Source organism: Lactuca sativa, chromosome 6, assembly GCF_002870075.4.
Source record: "Lactuca sativa cultivar Salinas chromosome 6, Lsat_Salinas_v11, whole genome shotgun sequence".
NCBI classification, from domain to species: domain Eukaryota; kingdom Viridiplantae; phylum Streptophyta; class Magnoliopsida; order Asterales; family Asteraceae; genus Lactuca; species Lactuca sativa.
The window spans coordinates 162,231,268-162,250,966 of record NC_056628.2 but is presented as its reverse complement, the minus strand read 5'-3'; the positions used below and the strand labels follow the sequence as shown (position 1 = coordinate 162,250,966).

The following is a 19,699-nucleotide window of genomic DNA, read 5'->3' as shown; positions in this document are numbered from 1 at the left end:
TGACGTTAATTGAAACCCAAAAAATAAAAAGTAGAAACTTTTAGAGATTCCACAAGGGCGATGATTTTTCCACGGATGATTTTGAGGAATCCACTGAAATTTAAAATTTATAACAATTATTCCCCCATTTAAAATTTTAGAGTATTTTTTTTGGATTAGTAAGCTAATTATACCAAAAAAAATTGTAAACGGTTTATACCTTTTTTTTCTCTTTACTTGTAAAGTCCCAAAAATACCAAATAAAAATTCATTTTAAAGCATCGAGTCATACAAACTTTGGTTCCAAATCCAATCAGTGTCAATTGTAACTTCAAACATAAGAGTATATCAAATATAATCAATGCGGAAAAAGCCATCGATGTTGTGTAGTCAAGACCGACCCTTCCCTCTGGAACTGGAAGTACTTGAAAAATGTTTAAACCATAAACCATAAACACAAAGCATAGTGAGCTCCCCAAAATAGCACATACCATACATATCATCGGGCCTAACTCGAACATTGGGCCAATCCCATAATAACAGGCCTAACCCTCCATAATAATGGGATCAACCTAGCATATCAATGGGCCCAACCCAACATATTAATGAGCCCAACCTAATCATGCAAATGGGCACAACCCTACATGCATGCCATTAGACCCAGCCCAACACACAACGTGAGAGTCACAAAGACAACTAGCATCCTACATAGTATAGTGAGAAAACTCACCTGACTCACGAAAGTAGCTAAATTACATCTCAAATCCCTACAAAAGATGCTACAATATTCATATCAAAACATAAAAGGTCAAACCTTAGTCTATACACTAAATCCATCCATTTTGACCAAAAGTCAACCCAGCTCAACAAGTCAATGTCAAGGTCAAATTCACATCCAAAACACCAACAATTAAGCCTCACGTCTTGACCAACCCTTGGTCACGTCATGAGAACTCACCCAATCCGGTCCCAACTCGTTTTGTTCCAACTCAACCAATTCGGTCACTAACAAATCACTCAGCACGCATCACGACGTGAACCCTCCTTGGTCACGTCGTGAGCATAACAAGGCCACATAATCGCGAGAACCATCTTGCTCACGTCGTGACATCCTTAGTGTCACATCATGACTTCAGTCTGACACCTTCCCTTAATGATATGAGTCCTTAATCCATTAAGTCTCAAATTTCAACTTTTCCAGAAGCTTAAGGGGACTCCAAAGGTCCATAAAAATGATTACTTTATGGACATGCATGCTTCATGCATGTCCTCTATCTAATCTAGGTCAAAAGTGAAGAGATAACACCAAAACTCACATGCATGGATCCAGTACACAACCAACTTCTAGATCTGAACCTTATAATACTCAAGGGATCCATAGAATCCATAAAGTTGCCAACTTTATGAATTCCTTCCATTCAAACATGAAGAACATAGGAAAAAAACTTAGATCTAGCAACATTAAGCAATACAGTTTGGATCTTGGACACTTACAAAGGTCCAGAAATAGTATAAGATGATGATGATGAAGTTTTCTTGTTGGATCACACCTGATGGGTTATGAGCACTACATCAATCCTATGGTGCACATGCAAAACCCTAAACTTTGGATCTAGGTTTATCTAATTATACATGCAATAATCATCCAAAGCTCTCAAACCCTAGATCTAGCATACTATGAACGAAATTAGGGTTTAGATATTACCTTTGATTGTTATGTAGCAATAACAATCTATTCCTTCTTGTAATTGGCTTCTGAAAGCTTAGTGCCTCAAGTGTTGTACCTCTATTGGCTCACAAACACCAAGAGCAAGAGGATGAAGAAGAAGAGGATGAGAGACACCCAAAAACGTCTAGAAACCTAAGGAAACTCTTAGCCACGCTTTTGGTGCTCTAGGGGTCCTTAAATAGTGAGGCTATTAGGGTTATCTAACAAGGAAACCCTAATTTGACTGCTTAGGCCCTAAGCAGCCCATGGACTACCTCCTTGGAGGCCTTGGACGATTTCTAATGGGTTTCCCCATAGAATTCATCCACTACTCTAATATGGAGTTCATTAGCCCAATATTCAACTATCACACAATTGACAGTTCTAGTCCCCTTTATTTAATTAATATCTTTTAGCCACAAAATTAATTCTTAATTAATTATTGACTAATATTATTTAAACAATATGATTTCTCCTTTAATATATTATTCTCATAATATATTAATAAATCATAATTAATCCTCTCTCTCCATAATTCATCCTATCAAGTTGCTTTGGTGAAGGCAACCCAAAAGAACCATGCATCATAGGGTCAAGTACATACCAAAATAGTTATGGACTTAGACACTAATCCAACAGTCTCCCACTTGAATAAGTCTAATAACTATTCTGCGTATGACTTCAGATCCTGATCCGCAATCGTAGATTTCAAAAGCCGTTGTCAACTCTGATCTTATCAGAAGCATGTCCTTTAGATAAGGGATCATATATTCCTCCATTCTAGATATCGTATATACTGAGACATGGATTTAAATCATTCTCTCTGTCTATATATTGTTTCCAGACTTCCGATTTATGACGACTGGCAACAGACTACAATTGAACACATCAACTTAGTCCCGACTTGGCCAAGCGCTTAGGGTGTCATCACTAAATCATCGAGGGGCCCACATATATCGCTTTTATCCCACTTTGGGTAAAAGGAACAGATAAAATTTGACTCAATGCTCGCTTGTACTCACACACCCCGAATCACACACAACAATACGTTTTATAACACCAAGTTACTGGTGCGTTTACATATTATCAACATGTAACCGACTCACAAGATACAACTTACACATCTCGGTTTCAAGAATATAAGATATTATCGTCTCACCAATCACTCGTGATCAAATCCATGAAGCGATCCAAGTGAGCGTGAGTTTAATCCAATACTCTAATCTTATAGCAACACTCATGAACCCTGCAGCAAACTCTTGCTATGTTTAAAACACTTTGGACAATCTACAGTCAGATTCATGACAGTCTTCTTTCATACCTACTTCCAATGAATGAGCGACTGTGGAGGGTTTGAAAATAATCTTATTATTCGGGAAGTCAAAACATGCAAATTGAAACACAAGAATAATAGTATTCCTATATGGACTCAAACCTTTGAGTATAAATAAAACATTTTATTTAATCACCATATTAATTACTCATCATTTGTTGTTTCAGGTAATCAACTTCTTACTTGAATTATAACTACAATTGTCCCATGCTCTTAGCATGCACACTATGTTTACCTATGGTCCTTACTTTGTGAAACAGTATAATTGAATAACATTTTCAATCAAACTCATTTCACAATTCCTAATCCATTAGTGTAAGAATACAAAATTATCGCCACTACTAGAATATGTTAGATTCTAACATTTTATGCAACAATCCTTTTCGTAATGTCATGGCACAAAAATCACCAAGACTCGGCCAATGGAATTACAAAATACTCTATTGGATATTGTTACAGGACAAATCCATAGTCATGAAGTCTCATATTCAAAGTACATTCCTTTGAACATCCTTCTTGCATAAAAGTTTCTAATCTAGACATTTATTCTCAATATCTAACTCCCAATATGGAAACATTTCCATATTTTCCATATGACAACTCATTCTAAATGGAATCTTATCTATTCATAATAATGTTAATATGGTCCATCCATGACTATACTTTCAACTGTCGACAAGCGACCAATCCTTGGCAAACCTTAGATTCTCATTGGCAGTTGTTTAATTATTTTAGTCAAAACTGGTTCTATTTCCTTTTTCCCTCTAAATGCCCTAGACATTTGGAAATTTTAGAACGGTCAAATATTACAGCATGCAATTGATCCTATACCCGAAGCGTATGGGATACAATTCATAAAAAAAACGTGATACGTTACCAGTTTCTTACTATAATATCGTCATAATATTTCTATTTGCCGTGTTCTCAAAATTCGAACTATGAAGAGGGATGTCGTAATCATAATCGTATTTTGAGAATGCAAATAATAAATACACCCTTGACTAAATTCAATCAAAATTTCTCGATCTAAGCTTTTAGATTGGAAACGAAGTATAACATTCTTTCCCTTAATTATAGCAAAAACAACTTTTCTACCCCTGAAACTTTGCAAAGTGAAACTGTTGTTTTTCTATAATTAATATTGCCAACTTGCAAATAATAAATATACCCTTGACTAAATTCAATCAAAAAAAACTTTTCTATAATTAATATTGCCAACTTGCAATATTTAAATAATAATCATAGCCATCGATTTAGTCCTAATCCAATGATAGAAAACCCATATCAAATGCAACCTTTAGCGGCAACACGTTTACCGGCAACAATGTCGACGCTAATACTCGAAAAATACCGCCAAAGATTCCCTCAAAAGTTGTCACCGCTATTATTCCTTCCGTAGCCACCAAAGAAACCAAAACGACAACCCGTGTTGCTTCATTGAGCAGGTTAGTCATCGAAGTATTTGGGATCTACCATCTAACAATGCTCATGTCCAAAATGCTTACAATGACTCTGTCCAAAATGCCGACAATGTGGAGGACGAAAATGTTAACGATGTGGACGTAGTTCAAAACAACTCTTCATCCGGTGCTAAACTTTTTATCGACTTCTCACAATACTTTCAAAAAAATGTTTATGTAGCTCAAAACAATGTTGATTATGATGATGAGGAGGAGACTGAAGTATCTCCGCCAACGGGTAGAGTCGATAATGTTTTCAAGGAAGAGACTGATTATGAGGATGACAATTTTCTTTATGATACTGAATAAGACATTCAAGTATATGAGGGAGATTCTGATTAAAAAAAGTCATATGTAATGGAAAACTTTATATGTGTATGTTTTTTTGTAATAGAAAGTTTATTTGAATTCCAAATTCAAGACTTAACTTTTATTCATATTGTTTGTTATATTGTACATCTTATAATTTTGCAGGCTAACTTTTATTCATATTCTATTTTTTATATTGCACATCTTATAATTTTGCAGTTATATATGGGGTTTAGTTGGGTGATACTCTTTTACATGATGATCCATGTGATGGGCTTAGGAAATGGAGGTGATGGAGTCGGGGATCCAACACCTCCAGTAGGCTTTGGTCGCGAACAACACGAAGAGGATGATAAGTGTTATTATGATATATTTATTAGCTATTTTTATTCATTTATTATAAATTAAACTATCGCGACTAATTTCATCTGAGCTACCAAAAAAAGAAGAGGGTTATCTTAAAACATCCAACTATCAAAGCTTATATGAGCAAGCAACGGAAAGCCCATCGATTTGGATTTCGACAGAGACCTCACATTTTCCCCAGGAAATGTGAAAATATGTTTACCCATGAGATTGAGCGGTATATGTGTCAGAACATCCCTTTTAGCATATCTGGTTGGGACAATGTCTCCCCCGCTTTAACGAATGTCACAGTCGTGCATCTAAAGGTAAATTATTAATATGATAATATTTTAAGTGTAGTTGTGATTGATATTTAATTAACTAACTTTTTATATTTGTAGAGAAGGGTTGATTTGGATATGTTTAACTTGGATCCCTAGCGTGCTTAGTTGTTGCGAAGCATTGATGTGACTCTACAAAAAAATTACAGAGGAAGGAAAAGTAAAGCACATATTCATTTTTAGAATGTCGGAGGGCTTGCATATATCCCAAGGGCATTATCCACCCCCCACCCCATGTGAGGATATGTCACATGAAAATTGGGTGCGCATACTTGAGCATTTTCAAATGCCCGAAATTGTAAAACATCCGATGACAACACAAAGGAGTCTGTGGACAGCAACAAGTTGTAAACAGAGAGGTGTCGTGCTCGTATAGCAGCGTCTATTTCAAAGAAGTATGTTGTGATATATTTAACTGTTTATTTAAAGTATAATTAATTTAACTTTTAATGTTATGTAGGACATCACTAGACTCGAAACATTTCGTAAGGCTAATGTAGTCCTACAGTTGAGCAACGATATGTTAATAATTTTTTGAAAATACAAAATGCTTTACTTCAAATGATCAATTAACAAACTCAAACTTCTTCTGAAGCAAGCGGTCTAACATCAGAGTATATAAAAAAATTATTTTGAAAGAATTTTGGCTATTCGACACGGCCATATTAGAGGCGTCGGGCATAAACCTTCTACGGTTGTGTCTATGTACGATCAGGAACAACGACTGACAAAGCCACCACTACAATCATAGGCAATTGTTAGCTTAAGTGTATTTGGAATATGTGTAGGATTTATGTTTAAGTGTATTTGAAAAGTACAATCCTATAATAGAAAAATGAAAAACTATTGGATGCTATAATCATCATGATCTTAATTCAAGGTTTTCAAAGCCGTTAGGCAATGGTCGGGCATTCGACTGGGTTAAGGGAGTAATCGGTGCCTAGGCGGAAACCCTTAATTGTAATAGAATTTATTTTTTAAAATTTAAATTTTACCTATATCCAAATAAAATAGGTAAATAATCATAAAACATTAGCATTTTCAGTCGTCTAATTATTTAAATCATCATATATAATAATTTTTAGACTAATTGAGGATCTTTTTAACAGTTTTAGTCATCAATCATCATAATTTAGTCACCCAATATCATAAATTTGACTACTCGGAGATTTTTTTTTTAAAATTTTGACTGTCTAATTTTTTTACCAGCTTAGACCATCTAGACCGACCGCCTACAGCCACTCAGGACCGACTTCGCCTAACTCGACCGGCTAGCATTAATCGTAGACAGTAAGAGGCCGCCTAGCGCTTAGGCCGATTTTTACAACACTAACTTAATTTGTAAAGTAGAATGCTCTAATGATATGTTGGTAATATATTTTGTATTTTTACTTATATTTTCATAAGTTTAGTTATAGTACGATGATATAATGAAAAAAAATACAATTTTATAATGTATATGCATTATATGTAGGATGTAGTCTGGTTATAGTTTGATATTTTGATATTTTGTAGTTTGGTAATTGTTAGTTTAGTATAGTAAAATGCTATAATGGACAAATGAAAAAAAGTACAATGCTATAGTGTATATGCAATATGTGAAGGATGTACTTTGGTTATAGTTTGATATGTTGGTATTTTGTAGTTTGGTAATTGGTAGTTTAGTATAGTACAATGCTATAATGGAAAAATAAAAGAAAAGTACAATGCTATAATGTATATCATATTGTGTAGGGTGTATGTTTAAATATATTTGGAAAGTACAATGTTAGAATGGAAAAAAATAGGATGATATAATCATTGTTACCTTAATTTGTGAAGTAATATTATTAATTATGATATGTTGGTAATATATTTTGTTTCTTTAGTTGGACATGTTGCGGACAATGCTAAAAGATCCGATATGTAGTGTGGCATTGCAAGAGTGGTTTCGATTGTTGTTGCTACGAAATGAAAACAAAGGAAACGAGGGGAATGATAAGGACAGGTAACTACTTTTATGATTTATGAAATGTTTTTTTTTTTTTTGAGTTAGTATTTTAGACTAGTATTTTGGATATATTGCACTATGTTTAGATGAATATTTCGGGCCAGATGTTTGGATTAATTATTTGGATCTGATGCCGTATATATTATTAAGTGGTTAATGTTTCGAACTATGATATGCAAAATAATGTTTTGTAGTAGTTTTTATACTTTTTATTCAGTTTTTTCTAATTTTAATGTGAAATGTTAAAGAAAAAAAATACAATTAGCGGCGACGCCTTTATTGACGACGGACATGTATTAGGGGCGGCATGACTTTAGCAGAGACGATGGGTATTAGCAGTGACAGGGTATTGGCGGCGACGAATAGCAATAACGGTGTACATATGAAACATTTGCAGTGAGGCAACAACACGACGGTGATGGGGCCGTGGAAGTGTATTAGTGACGTCTGTCGCCGCTAATACTCGATTTCTTATAGTGATTGGCAATGAAACATAAAATGTTTTACGTCAATTCTCATCTCAAGTATAAAAATAAATTATATTTAGCAACTGATCAGTTGAATTTATTTTGGTTTTCAATAAAGTTATTTGTTTTTGTATATAGCAAGAAAATTAATAACTCTTGTAGATCTATTAATTATAAAGAATGTAAAAAATATAATAACGTTAAACTTTATCTGATCATAAAACCCAATTTTGTTTATGACAAAAACCGATATATATAATGATTGAACATAAGATGATCTGACAGAGATACGGGGTGTTAGGTTTGGAAGATGATCAAGGGTTACTTCGTCCTTGACTACCATATTTGTGATTGAGAGCAATGTAACATGGGGAAGATGCCACGTGGCACGGAGTGGTGGATCTGGGCGGTGGGGTAACCATTCCACGGCCCCGTCACTGTCGTGTAGTGGTGGTGCAAGTGGCGGTTTAGCCATTCATCTTTGTCTCTGGAAACCCACTCCTTGTGGTTCCCACCTATATTTGCAAATTTATGAATCTTGTCAAACCTCAAATGCAAGTTTCACATGGTTCTTCTCAAACTCAATTAGATGATCCAAGACAAACAAAAATAATTAATAAAAACTAATTAAATGCTTCATTCCATCATCTAACAGTAAATGAATCGAACATATATTTATCATCTCGGTGTATTACTAACAGAGCCACAGAGATCACTTGTGTCGAATCCGAACTCCCACACATTTTAAAGTTTGAACCCTATGTATATCTAATATCTCCGGTGCTTTGAATTCATCTGCATGCATCTACGTAACTCTATTATGCAACTCCGATAAAGAGGTCCCACGTAATTAATAAAAAGTGATAAGGAGAAGGGGACAGTAGAGGATGCCAATATCTTTAATTAAAGATTCATCACCAAACACTTCCATGTTCTCTCTTTAAAGTTTAAACATCCCTTCCTTCCATTCCTCTTACAATATCTGCATTCAATTACCCCAATTCCCCCCAGGCCCCTACCCCAGTTTTTGTATATATAAATTAACAATATAATGTGTCACAACCACATATTGAAACGGCCATCTCTAGTCGGAGTAAACCAACATTCAACAGTTGAAATCATACATCCACGATATAAATAAACCATTTGCTATTCATATTCCCTTGTGAAAAAAAAATGTATTTCCTTGTTTACTATCTCGTGATCCACCTTTGTGTTTCCATGCATGCATGCGATTCTCGCCATCTTGGAGTCTTCCACAAGGAACCCGGGAAAGAACTTCATCTGATTACTAGCAAGGTTTGTGCACTAGCTAACTAATTAATTTTCATGTTCAAAAGTAATATAATATGACTGAGATATATGATTGGTTTGTTTGTTTAATCCAGACACCAGAAATAAGGGCTGGAAACGAAGGAAGAAACTGTAATGAAACTAATATGGAAGATAAGGAGTCCAAGCATGAGTTTCCTTCAGAAGAACTGAAAATGCATAAAGGTTATTATCATTTTATGTGTTTGTGAAATAATTCGTCTGTTAATGTAGCTATTTATGTTGACATGGTATATATATGTTGCTTGCAGGAAATGATATCGAGTTAAAAGTTTCTCAAGATGGAACCAAACCACAGGTAATTATGATACATTTTGTGATCATGTATTTTAACCCCCCCCCCCCCCCCCCCCCCCCCCCCCCTCAGTATCATTTGTGTAAGATTTGTGAGTCTCAAAAACAAAAACAAAAATAATTTTGCACGCATGCATACCATCCATATATAAAATTACTTCTCAAACTACTATAACTCCAAAGCAGAAAGTTTCATATCGATATCCCATGTTTCTTTACTAGATTTGAATTTGAAATACATATATCTTCGTGATCTCGATCTCGATATCATATTTCATAATTAAAGAACTAGTCGAACTTCATCTCTCCCGTGAAAGATTCATCAATTTAAAAAAAGTAACACTTAATGATCCGCATACTACCCAGTTATCGATTTGTAAATACTCGAATACTTGATGGATGATCGAGGCTTTTTTTCAAACATATACGTACACATCTTCTTTATTTCGATCTTATATATATGCTTTTTTTTTGTAGGGATGGAAGAATCATGCTCGTTTGACAATGGAGTCCAAACAAAAGGATTCGAAGGAAAAAATAAATAATTCCAAGGATAGCAGTGTTACTGAAGATGTCGGAGTCATGGACTATGCACAGCCCCATCGCAAACCACCAATCCACAATTTACAGCCCTAAAAGGCTAGAACTACTCTTGTCAATTCTTCCTTAAATATCTAATGTGGGTATTGATCAAGTAAGAGAATCTAAGGGAGATTGATGATATATACACAAGTAATTTAAAATAGTTAGTCAACATATATATACACTCTCTTGTACTCTAAGACTATGCATTCGGAGTTGTAAAACCCTTTTGGAGGGAATAATATCAACTCTAGCAATGCTTTGTTTCTATTATGTATGATAAGTTGTCCTAAAGTAGTAATTGTAGTGGATCATTGTATGGTCATCACTTACAATTATGTCATGTTGCAGTGTTAAAATGTTCTATTAATAAACAATTACAATATCATAAAATGATGTGTGGTCCATTGATATATGTGCCCACGTATTTAATATGCTGGTTGGTACTTAAAGCAAGTAGACAGGTATATGGTAGTTTTTACTTGCTTGTCTCATTTAATATGAAGCCGCATGCATCTAGAACGCTACTAATTAGCATCGGGACATTTGCGAACAATTTTCTGGAAACAATAGTTTCAAACAAGATATATATGCATGCATGAGAATGGAATTACCTACAAATTTTTCCATACGATTCAGGAATAGATATTATTCTTTTGGTCATTCAAGTGTTAATTTGTATATTTCCATTTCTGAAAATTTCAACTAGCTAGGTCATGAAAAATGATTTCCAGTTTAAGCTGATAAAAGATCCAAATTACTCAATCTATATAAACACCTTGCCTTCTATAGCTAGCTATAAGTACGATGGATCTATCAAGATGATGGAACAGTTTCACATATTTGTAATTAACACCAGAAAGGTCAGAATGTATCAATGCTGTCGCTAAGTTTTCAGTGACACCATGTCTTCTTTATAGACTTTGTCACCTCTGAAGTTCATAAAAATTGCTAAAAGTCTGCTGCTATAGACTTCGTCACCATAGATTACTCAACTCCGACAGCATGTTGTCTTTGTAGATTTGACCTATAGTATTAATTATAAAGGTTATTTTTTATTATTATTCAAGAAAATATATAAAACTATACAAGGGTTCTTCGGGTCTAGAAATACAACATAAACACTTAATCCCACCACTCAATCCAAACAGCAGATTTCTCCTTGACATCTCCATATTGACATAACCTTGGTTCAATGGCGGATCCAGAGCAAACATTAACTGGGGTCCATAATGATAAAAATATTGAAAATAAGAAAAATAAGAAAAAAAAATCTGAAATTTGAAGTCTTGTTAAGGTTTTTTAAGCAAAAACAATGGTGTCCAACTTTTTAAGTTGGGTGTCACTATGTAATTCCATAAAAAAGAATTCTATTAAAAATTATGATGGACCCACCATCAAGTAGGATCATGCACCCCACTTTTTATATAATGGCTCCATTATAGCAATAAAGTGCTATTTGAGCCGAGTTTTATGGTTTGACTAATCAAACAATCTACAAAAATAAACTATAAAAACATGGGAAGTGATTCGTAAATAATAGTGCTTTGCCATACACAACAATTCATGCATTATATAGTTGTACAATACAACATTTTAAAACATCAATTGTTGTGTACGGAAAAAAATTATTGTGTACGGATCAACTTCCTAAAAACATATTCAAAAATTTTAAATAAATTAGTAAATAAAATTGATAACATTGTCATATGTTTACGATAGAGAGAAATTACAAGGTTCTTAAAACATAAAGGCTACAAAGAATAAAGCGGATATAAATACTATCTAGATAAAACTCTAATAAACTAAAGACTAAATGGCCAATAGACATGTGGTCTAATAATATATAGGCTAACATCCCCCCTCAAACTCACAATGCCACAACAATAAGCATTTAGAGTTTGTCAAACAAGAACCGAAACCGAGAAGTCGATAGAGCCTTCGTCAAAATATCCGCAAGCTGCAAGGTTGATGAAACAAACGGAAGCGATATGGTCCTGAGCTGTAGGTGATGAGTGGTAAAGTGACAATCAATCTCAATGTGCTTCGTCCGCTCATGAAAAAACAAAATTTTTCGCAATTTGTATCGCACTTTTGTTATCACAATGCAAGGGAGTAGATGAAAAAAAAAATATGAACTCCCATATCCGCAAGCAGCCACCGTAACCAGATAATCTCACATGTAGTCAAAGCCATAGCACGATATTCAGCCTCCGTGGAAGATCTAGAGACAACGTTTTGTTTCTTGCTCTTCCATGAAATGAGAGACTCTCCAAGAAATAAACAAAATCTGGTGGTGGATTTACGATCATAACGATCGGCATCCCAATCAACATCACTATAGACACGTAACTCAAGAGAAGACGTCGAGGGAAACAAAAGGGTCTGAAACTGAGTGCCACGAAGATATCTCAGAATACGGAGTACAACTCTCCAATGAACAGAGGTAGGAGCAGTAACAAAATGACTGACAACATGAACAACATGACCAATATATGGACGAGTAACTATGAGATAAACCAAAACTTCCCACAACAATGTGATAAAGATTTGGATCGGACAAAGGAACACCATTAGTAGGCGAATACCGTGCATTGGTTTCAAGAGGAGTACCAATAGTCTGATTGTCAGAGAGGCCCGCTCGTGTAAACAAGTCGGATATATATTTAGTCTGAGAAAGAAGATACTCTTTCTTAGACTGAGCTACCTCAATACCCAAGAAATAATGCAGCAAGCCCAAATCCTTCACAACAAATCGATGAGCTAGATCATGCTTCAAAGAATCAATACCACCATGGTTATCACCAGTAATAATCATGTCATCCACATATAAGGACAAAAGAATCCGTCCTACACTCGAGCATCTAACATACAAAGCCGAATCATGATTACTCTGGATAAATCCAAGAGAAGTAATTATTGTGGAGAATTTCTCAAACCAAGCACGAGGGGCTTGCTTGAGACCATACAAAGCTTTACGAGCCGACAAACCTCACCCGACTAGTGCTGAATTCCTGGGGGAGGAGTCATATAAACCTCTTCATGGAGGTCACTATTCAAAAATGCATTCTTGACATCTATTTGAAAGATCTTCCACTGTCGAATGCTTGCAACTGCCATCATAGTACGGACTATCTTCATCTTTGCAACTGGGGAAAATGTCTCCACATAGTCAAAACCGTATTATTAGGAATACCCTTTTGCTACAAGTCTGGCCTTGTACCGCTCAACAGACCCATCGGCTTTTGTTTTTATCTTGTACTCCCGGCGAAAACCTATCGTATGTTTCCCAGGAAGAAGGGAAACCAAATCCCATGTATGAGTCTGATGAAAAGCAATGAGGTCCTTAGCCATAGCATTCTGCTAAAGAGGATCTAAAACAGCTTCTCTATACGATTCAGGTTCAAAAAGATGATGGATGCTCGCTATAAATGAAGCAAATGGTCCTTAGTATGTAGAGTAAGCAAAATATGGCAGCTTGTTAAACTTGATAGGATGAGTAGATCTCCTAAAGGGTGGTGGTGGAGGTGGATCTTCAATTTCAACAGTCGAAGGAGCAAACTCATGAACAGGGGGAGTCGAGGAACTCTCTGAAGAAATGGGTGTGTCATGAGCTGAAGGATCAGGTGGCATAGATGGGTCTCGAGCCTCTATCTCTTCAACAAAAGGATCAATATGCAGAAGATCTGACTTCGTTACATTATGGGTTGTAGTAGGAATCGAGTAGAAATAAATATGTTCCAAAAAAGTTACATGCATGGAGACATATAACTTCTGACTCACAGGATCATATCATCGGTATCCTTTCTGTCCAACACCATACCCTAAAAATACACAAATAGCATATTTCGGCCCCAACTTGTTCCTCTCAAAATGATGACAAAGAATAAAATCAGTGCATCCAAAAACTAGTAAGGAAGAGTAGTCTGGTAGGTGACCATATAGCTTCTCAAAAGGAGACATTCTTGAATCCAATGAAGTAGGGATATGATTAATCACATAAACAACAGTTAGGACTGCTTCTCCCCAAAAGGCACTAGGGACATGCGCAGACAGGAGCAATAAGTGGGTTGTCTTAACAATATGAAGGTGTTTTTGTTCTGCTACACCATTTTGTTGAGGAGTGTCAGTACACGATGACTGGTGTATGGTACCATCAGAAGCAAGTAACTGAGTAAAATTATTAGAGGTATATTCACCCCCTAAGTCACACCTGAAGCACTTAATCACAGCCGAATGTTGAGTTTTAACAAGACCTCTAAAATTGTTGTAAATGCCAGTGAAATCAGATATGTGTTTCATAAGAAAAAACCATGTATATCGAGCATAATCATCTATAAAAGATACATAATAGGTTGACCCACCCTTTGTGGATACTGGTGCAGGACCCCACACATCATAATGAATAATATCAAAAGAAGCAGTAGAAGAAGACATACTTTTATTGAAAGGCAACGCAAAGAATTTTTCCAGTTTAGAACCACTACAATCAGAAATATCACAAGTGCTCAAATGAACCAAAACACCACTAGATGCTAGAAAACTCAAACGTGACACAAACATATGTCCCAAACGAGAATGCCAAAGATAAAACTCGGATGACAAAGGAATCAAACGAAAAGAAGACAAATCAATGATTGAGGCGGCAACAAAAGATACTTTGAGAACCTCCAATACATACAGTTTCCCCATCCTACGGCCAATCCCAATCACTTTTTGGGTGTGTTGATCCTGTATAACACAGATAGAATCAGAAAAGAACACCCAGTTACCATACTTACATAACTAACTGACCGAGACAAGATTTTTTGAATATTTGGGAGTGTAATAATCATCAGGTAAACTGATATGACAAATAGAGACAGACCTAACACCCTCAACTAGCATATATGTATCACTAGCATATATAACAGAAATAGATGACACGTGAGAGAAATAAGTAAATGATGACAAATGAGGATTCATGTGATGGGTTGCACCAGAATCTAAAATCCATAAAGATGGGGGAATACCTATGTACTGGATGAAGTAGGACCAAAATGAGACATAGATGTAGACATGGTAGTGGGATTAAAGGCCAAATATTGTCTGAAACTCTCAAAAACCTTAGGATCCAATGCAGATGGTGACATGTTTCCAACAGATTCTGTGTCAACTAGTAGTGTAGTAGCAACAAAGTGTGGAGGACGAGGTGTCCATAGAGAAGTGCCAGAGGAACGTGACTAAAACTTCTGTTGACCATGCCTATTTTGTTGTCTCGACTAAGACTGACTAGATTTACCCTTGTTGACTAACAATGGCCACTGAGCTTTCCAATGGTTTTTCTATTTGCAAAATGCACACTCATCATAAGCAACCCTTGAAGTTTTTCAAGACTGATTAGAGGAAACACCAAGCACAACAGGAGTGGAAGTAGGAATAGAGGTTGCTCTAAACCCTTTATCCGCATGAGACTTGATACGAGTCTCCTCAGCAATCAACTCATGAACAACAGAATCCACTGAGGGAAGAGGAGCGATGAAGAATCATTCCACGTAGGCCTTTAAAATCAAAACGAAAGGCCATAAAGAACTGGACCAAACATTGTTCTTCCCTCCTTGCAATGTAAGGATCAAAGTATTTTAACTCTTTAGATTTGGTAAGAGCCAATTGATCCCACAAATCAGACATAGCAGCATAGAAATCTTAAATGATCTTGTCATTTTGTTGAAGGGCACAAATATCATATTCTAACTGATAATGTTTAGCAAAGTTTGCCTGAGTATACAGTCTCTGCAAGTGATTCCAAACTTCATTTGTTGTGTCATATTTAGCCAATTGCATACCAATAGACCGAGTAACATAATTATAAGTAATGACCTTGGAGTTATCAGTCTCCCAAGCACCAACCAACAAATCAAAATTCTCAGCTTGAGGCACTAAGGGTTTAGCTTTAGTCCCAATGACATAGTCCCACATATTCTTCGCATGAAGGAAGTTCTTCATAACATAACTCCAATACATATAATTCTTTCCATCTAGACAAGTACTGATTGAATGAAGGGAATCATCCTTTCCAGTCATGTTGGCAATGAATAAATAACCACAATAATAGTATAGAAATCTGAGAATGAGAGGAACAACAAAGAAACGGAAGAAATCAATCAAAAACAACAACGAATTAACAGCAACAGCAAACAAATACCGACAAACAAACGAATATTACCAACGAAGAACCATCAAACAGATTGAACCAAACCGCTATCGAAACTGCTACAAACTCTTCTAACAACATATCAAACCTCACCTATGATACCATGATAACATTGCCATATAATTATGATAGAGAGAAATTACAAGGTTCTCAATGAAAAGCATAAAGGCTACAAAGAATAAAACGGAGATAAATACTAACTAGACAAAACCCTAATGGGCTAAAGACTAAATAGCCCATAAACATATGGGCTAATAATATATAGACTAACAAAAATATCATAAATTTACTAGAATTTCTAGATGTATATATTTTTCATGTCATATGAACGAGGGGATGTGTTGTTTAAGTTGCAACAATATATATATATATATATATATATATATATATATATATATATACGGGTATGTAATCCACAACTTGTATGTCCATATTGGTATCAATCACAATAGATGAGGCTATAAAGAGTACTCCATAAGGCTATTACTATCAAATCAATGCCATTTCAGCTTCATTATATCTCCACTGCATTCTACACTAACATTAGGAAATACCCACCACTCCACATTACCACTTTTATATAAATAGAATAAATAAAATGTAAGTGTAATGGTATTCTGTTGAGAGGTATCAGTACATGGTGACTGATGCATATCTCTATTAGATACAAGTAACTTAGTAAAATCATTAGAGTTATATTGTCATCCTAAATCGCATAAGGAGCATTTTATGCCATCACAGTGTTAGGTTTTAACAATAGCTTTGAAATTGTTATAGATAGAGAAGAAATCGGGCCTACCCTTCATAAGATAAACCCATGTACATGGAATGTAATCATCCATAAACAAAACATAGTAATTGGAGCCTCCAAAAGAAGATACTTGAGATGGACCCCACACATCATAATGCACAAGATACTTAGAGTCTAAAATCTATAAACACGAAGCTAACACGTGTCCTAAGTGAGAGTGCTGAAAATAAAGATCAGACAACAAATGAAGTAAACCAAAAAATATAACAACTCAACACTATAGGCAACAACATCAGAAACTTGGAGCTTCTCCAAAACGTAAAATTTCCTAGATCTATGTATGATCCTAATAACCCTCTAAAAACTGTGTTCCTGCACACAAAAGAGGAGATTAGAAAAGAAGACCCAATAATTAGATTTACAAAGCTGATTGAACAAGGAAGGTTCAAGGAAAGAGTAGGAATATAATAGATATAAGTGATAGAAATAAAAGGTGTAACAACAGAACCAATGCCTTATACTAGCATTGATGTATCACAAGGATGCACAATAAAAACTGGTGAACCAAGGAATAATGAAAATAAGGATGATGTAACACCCTGTTTTGGGTTATTTCATAATTCGGGTCATTTCATAATGTGGGTATTGTAGATTGTGTGATCCAAGAGTTCGGTTTGTGCTCTAGAGTCAAAGGGTAAATGGGAAACTAGTGTTTCAAATTTCTTTTATGAATTATGGATTTTACTTTGATGTGTTTTAAGTCAAAAGTAGTTAGATAGGGTTGTAGAGCTCCTTAATACCTTTCCGTGGATATAAAGATCGTCGAAATTAGACTTGAAATGAAGAAGTTATGACCGTTTGAAGTTTGGACGGTTTTGGGTTATGTTGTGTACGTTTGGCGTATAGTGGGGAGTGTGTTGGGCGTAATAACGCATCCTGAGTATGTTGGGTGTACCAGGAGTACATGGGGCATACACAATCAGTACCTAAGCCCTATTTTCATAGCTTGATCCCTATTTAAGCTCCTTAACTCCCCCAAAACTATTCCATTCTCAACCTCCACCTCTCCAACACCCTTTCCATGAAACCCTAACCCTAGTTGATCCTTGTGAGCTAATACAAGGTGCTTTTGAGTGCTTTGGAGTATGCATGGTGCACCTTGGAGAAGAAGGAACTTCTTGGAGAAGTGTTGGTTGCATTAGAGCTTGTAGATTTGGACTTTGTTCACCTTGATTTATCTTTTAGAGGTATAAAGTTGGAATCTTGATGATGCATTTGTTAGATCTAGCTAGTTTTGGATATTATGAGCTTTTGTTCATTTCATTACATAAAGTTTAGAGCTTGAAATTTTGTGACCTTATTATAGATAAATTTGGAAACTTTATCCATCTAAACATCATTGTGATTCAAATCTGAAGGTTGGAGACTTGGACTTAATGGATTAAGTTGAAAAATATGCACTTTTGGTACCTTTTATGCTTAAAGGATATATCTCGGTGGTTTGGACCATTCTAATTGATAAAGTTGGAAACTTTATCTATTATGGAGCTTTTAGGATCCATAAAAATGTGATCTTGATTCGTTTATACCTTCCATGAAAGTTTCATGATGTCTTAATGGATTAATAAGTCAAGGTTTTAGCTTTTGGACCATTTCTAGACATGGAAAGTCATAAAGGTGGAAACTTTATGACTTAGAATGATGTTGTGGGACTAAAACTAAGTGTTGGATGAAAGGACTTAAGAGATTAACCACTTAATAGAAAAGTGCTTTTTGGCCGTGTACGTCGGGCGTACCTTCGAGTATGCTGCATGTACTCGTATGGCGTCCTGATTCTGGATGGTGAGTACTTCATGTGAAATGAGCCAAGTACGTTGGGCGTACTCAGCCATGAAATGACTTGTTTAATTTGACTTTCGTTGAACGTTTATGTTTTGACCAAGGGTCAAACTTTATGTTTTGAGAAGAGGTTATTTATGATTTGTTAATATATTATAAGTTCTAATATATCAATATGAAATCGTATTATTTAATTGGTATTGATCAAGAATTAATTTGGAATTAATTTTGTGATCAAAAGAGACTAATTAAATATAAGGGGTTGATTGTTAAATCATTCATTCTTATGGTGTGGCCAATGATCCATGATTCCATAGGTTGGGCTAAACCCATGGATGATCCATGGAGGTTTAAACCCATGGATCCTAAGGAATATGGAAGGTCATGGCCATTAAGGCTTACATGGTGTAACCCTAATCTTGCCACACTATATAAGAAGCCTCATGGCTACCAAAATGGCACTTAAGTGGGATACTATAGGGTTGGCCGATTTTGGTGCAAGTAACCTCCTCTCAAGTTTCTCCATTGTTCGTGGTGTTGTGTGATTCTATTTGAGGTGCAACACTTGGGGCACTAACTTCTTAAAAGTCCAAGGTTTCCAAGTACAACAAAAGGTATGTCATCCAACTAGAATTTTGTAGTAAAGATACTCCATTGTATGCTAGTTAGGATGATGCTTTGGAAAAATAAAAGTTTGCATGTATATTAGAGAAAACATAGATCCAAAGCATCTAGGGTTGCATGTACACCATAGGAGTGTTAGAATTCTAAAAACC

The 19,699-nt window shown here is 35.4% G+C and overlaps 2 protein-coding genes across 2 annotated transcripts; one reads left to right on the top strand and one right to left on the bottom strand.

Moving 5' to 3' along the window:
* The first annotated feature begins 8,978 nt into the window (after positions 1-8,978).
* LOC111903925 (uncharacterized) lies at positions 8,979-10,551 on the top strand. The gene is made up of 4 exons (XM_023899692.3): positions 8,979-9,231; positions 9,321-9,429; positions 9,516-9,562; positions 10,036-10,551. Exons 1-4 carry the CDS (start codon positions 9,109-9,111, stop codon positions 10,192-10,194), a joined length of 438 nt encoding a protein of 145 aa, XP_023755460.1. The 5' UTR covers positions 8,979-9,108; the 3' UTR covers positions 10,195-10,551.
* A 576-nt stretch (positions 10,552-11,127) lies between these two features.
* LOC111904429 (uncharacterized mitochondrial protein AtMg00810-like) lies at positions 11,128-13,260 on the bottom strand. The gene is made up of 5 exons (XM_023900202.1): positions 13,177-13,260; positions 12,729-13,033; positions 12,321-12,607; positions 11,276-11,360; positions 11,128-11,167 (listed from the first exon to the last, which is right to left on the bottom strand). Exons 1-5 carry the CDS (start codon positions 13,258-13,260, stop codon positions 11,128-11,130), a joined length of 801 nt encoding a protein of 266 aa, XP_023755970.1.
* Positions 13,261-19,699: the final 6,439 nt, after the last annotated feature.

Bases quoted from the DNA above. Each gene is read 5' to 3' on its own strand.
- LOC111903925 (XM_023899692.3), top strand. From the start codon at position 9,109: ATGTATTTCCTTGTTTACTATCTCGTGATCCACCTTTGTGTTTCCATG. The intron at 9,232-9,320 runs GTTTGTGCACTA...TGTTTAATCCAG, and splicing joins TTCATCTGATTACTAGCAAG to ACACCAGAAATAAGGGCTGG. The intron at 9,430-9,515 runs GTTATTATCATT...TGTTGCTTGCAG, and splicing joins AGAACTGAAAATGCATAAAG to GAAATGATATCGAGTTAAAA.
- LOC111904429 (XM_023900202.1), bottom strand. From the start codon at position 13,260: ATGGCAGTTGCAAGCATTCGACAGTGGAAGATCTTTCAAATAGATGTC. The intron at 11,361-12,320 runs GTGAGATTATCT...TATGGACCCCAG, and splicing joins TGCTATGGCTTTGACTACAT to TTAATGTTTGCTCTGGATCC. The intron at 11,168-11,275 runs GTGGGATTAAGT...TTAATACTATAG, and splicing joins TCTGCTGTTTGGATTGAGTG to GTCAAATCTACAAAGACAAC.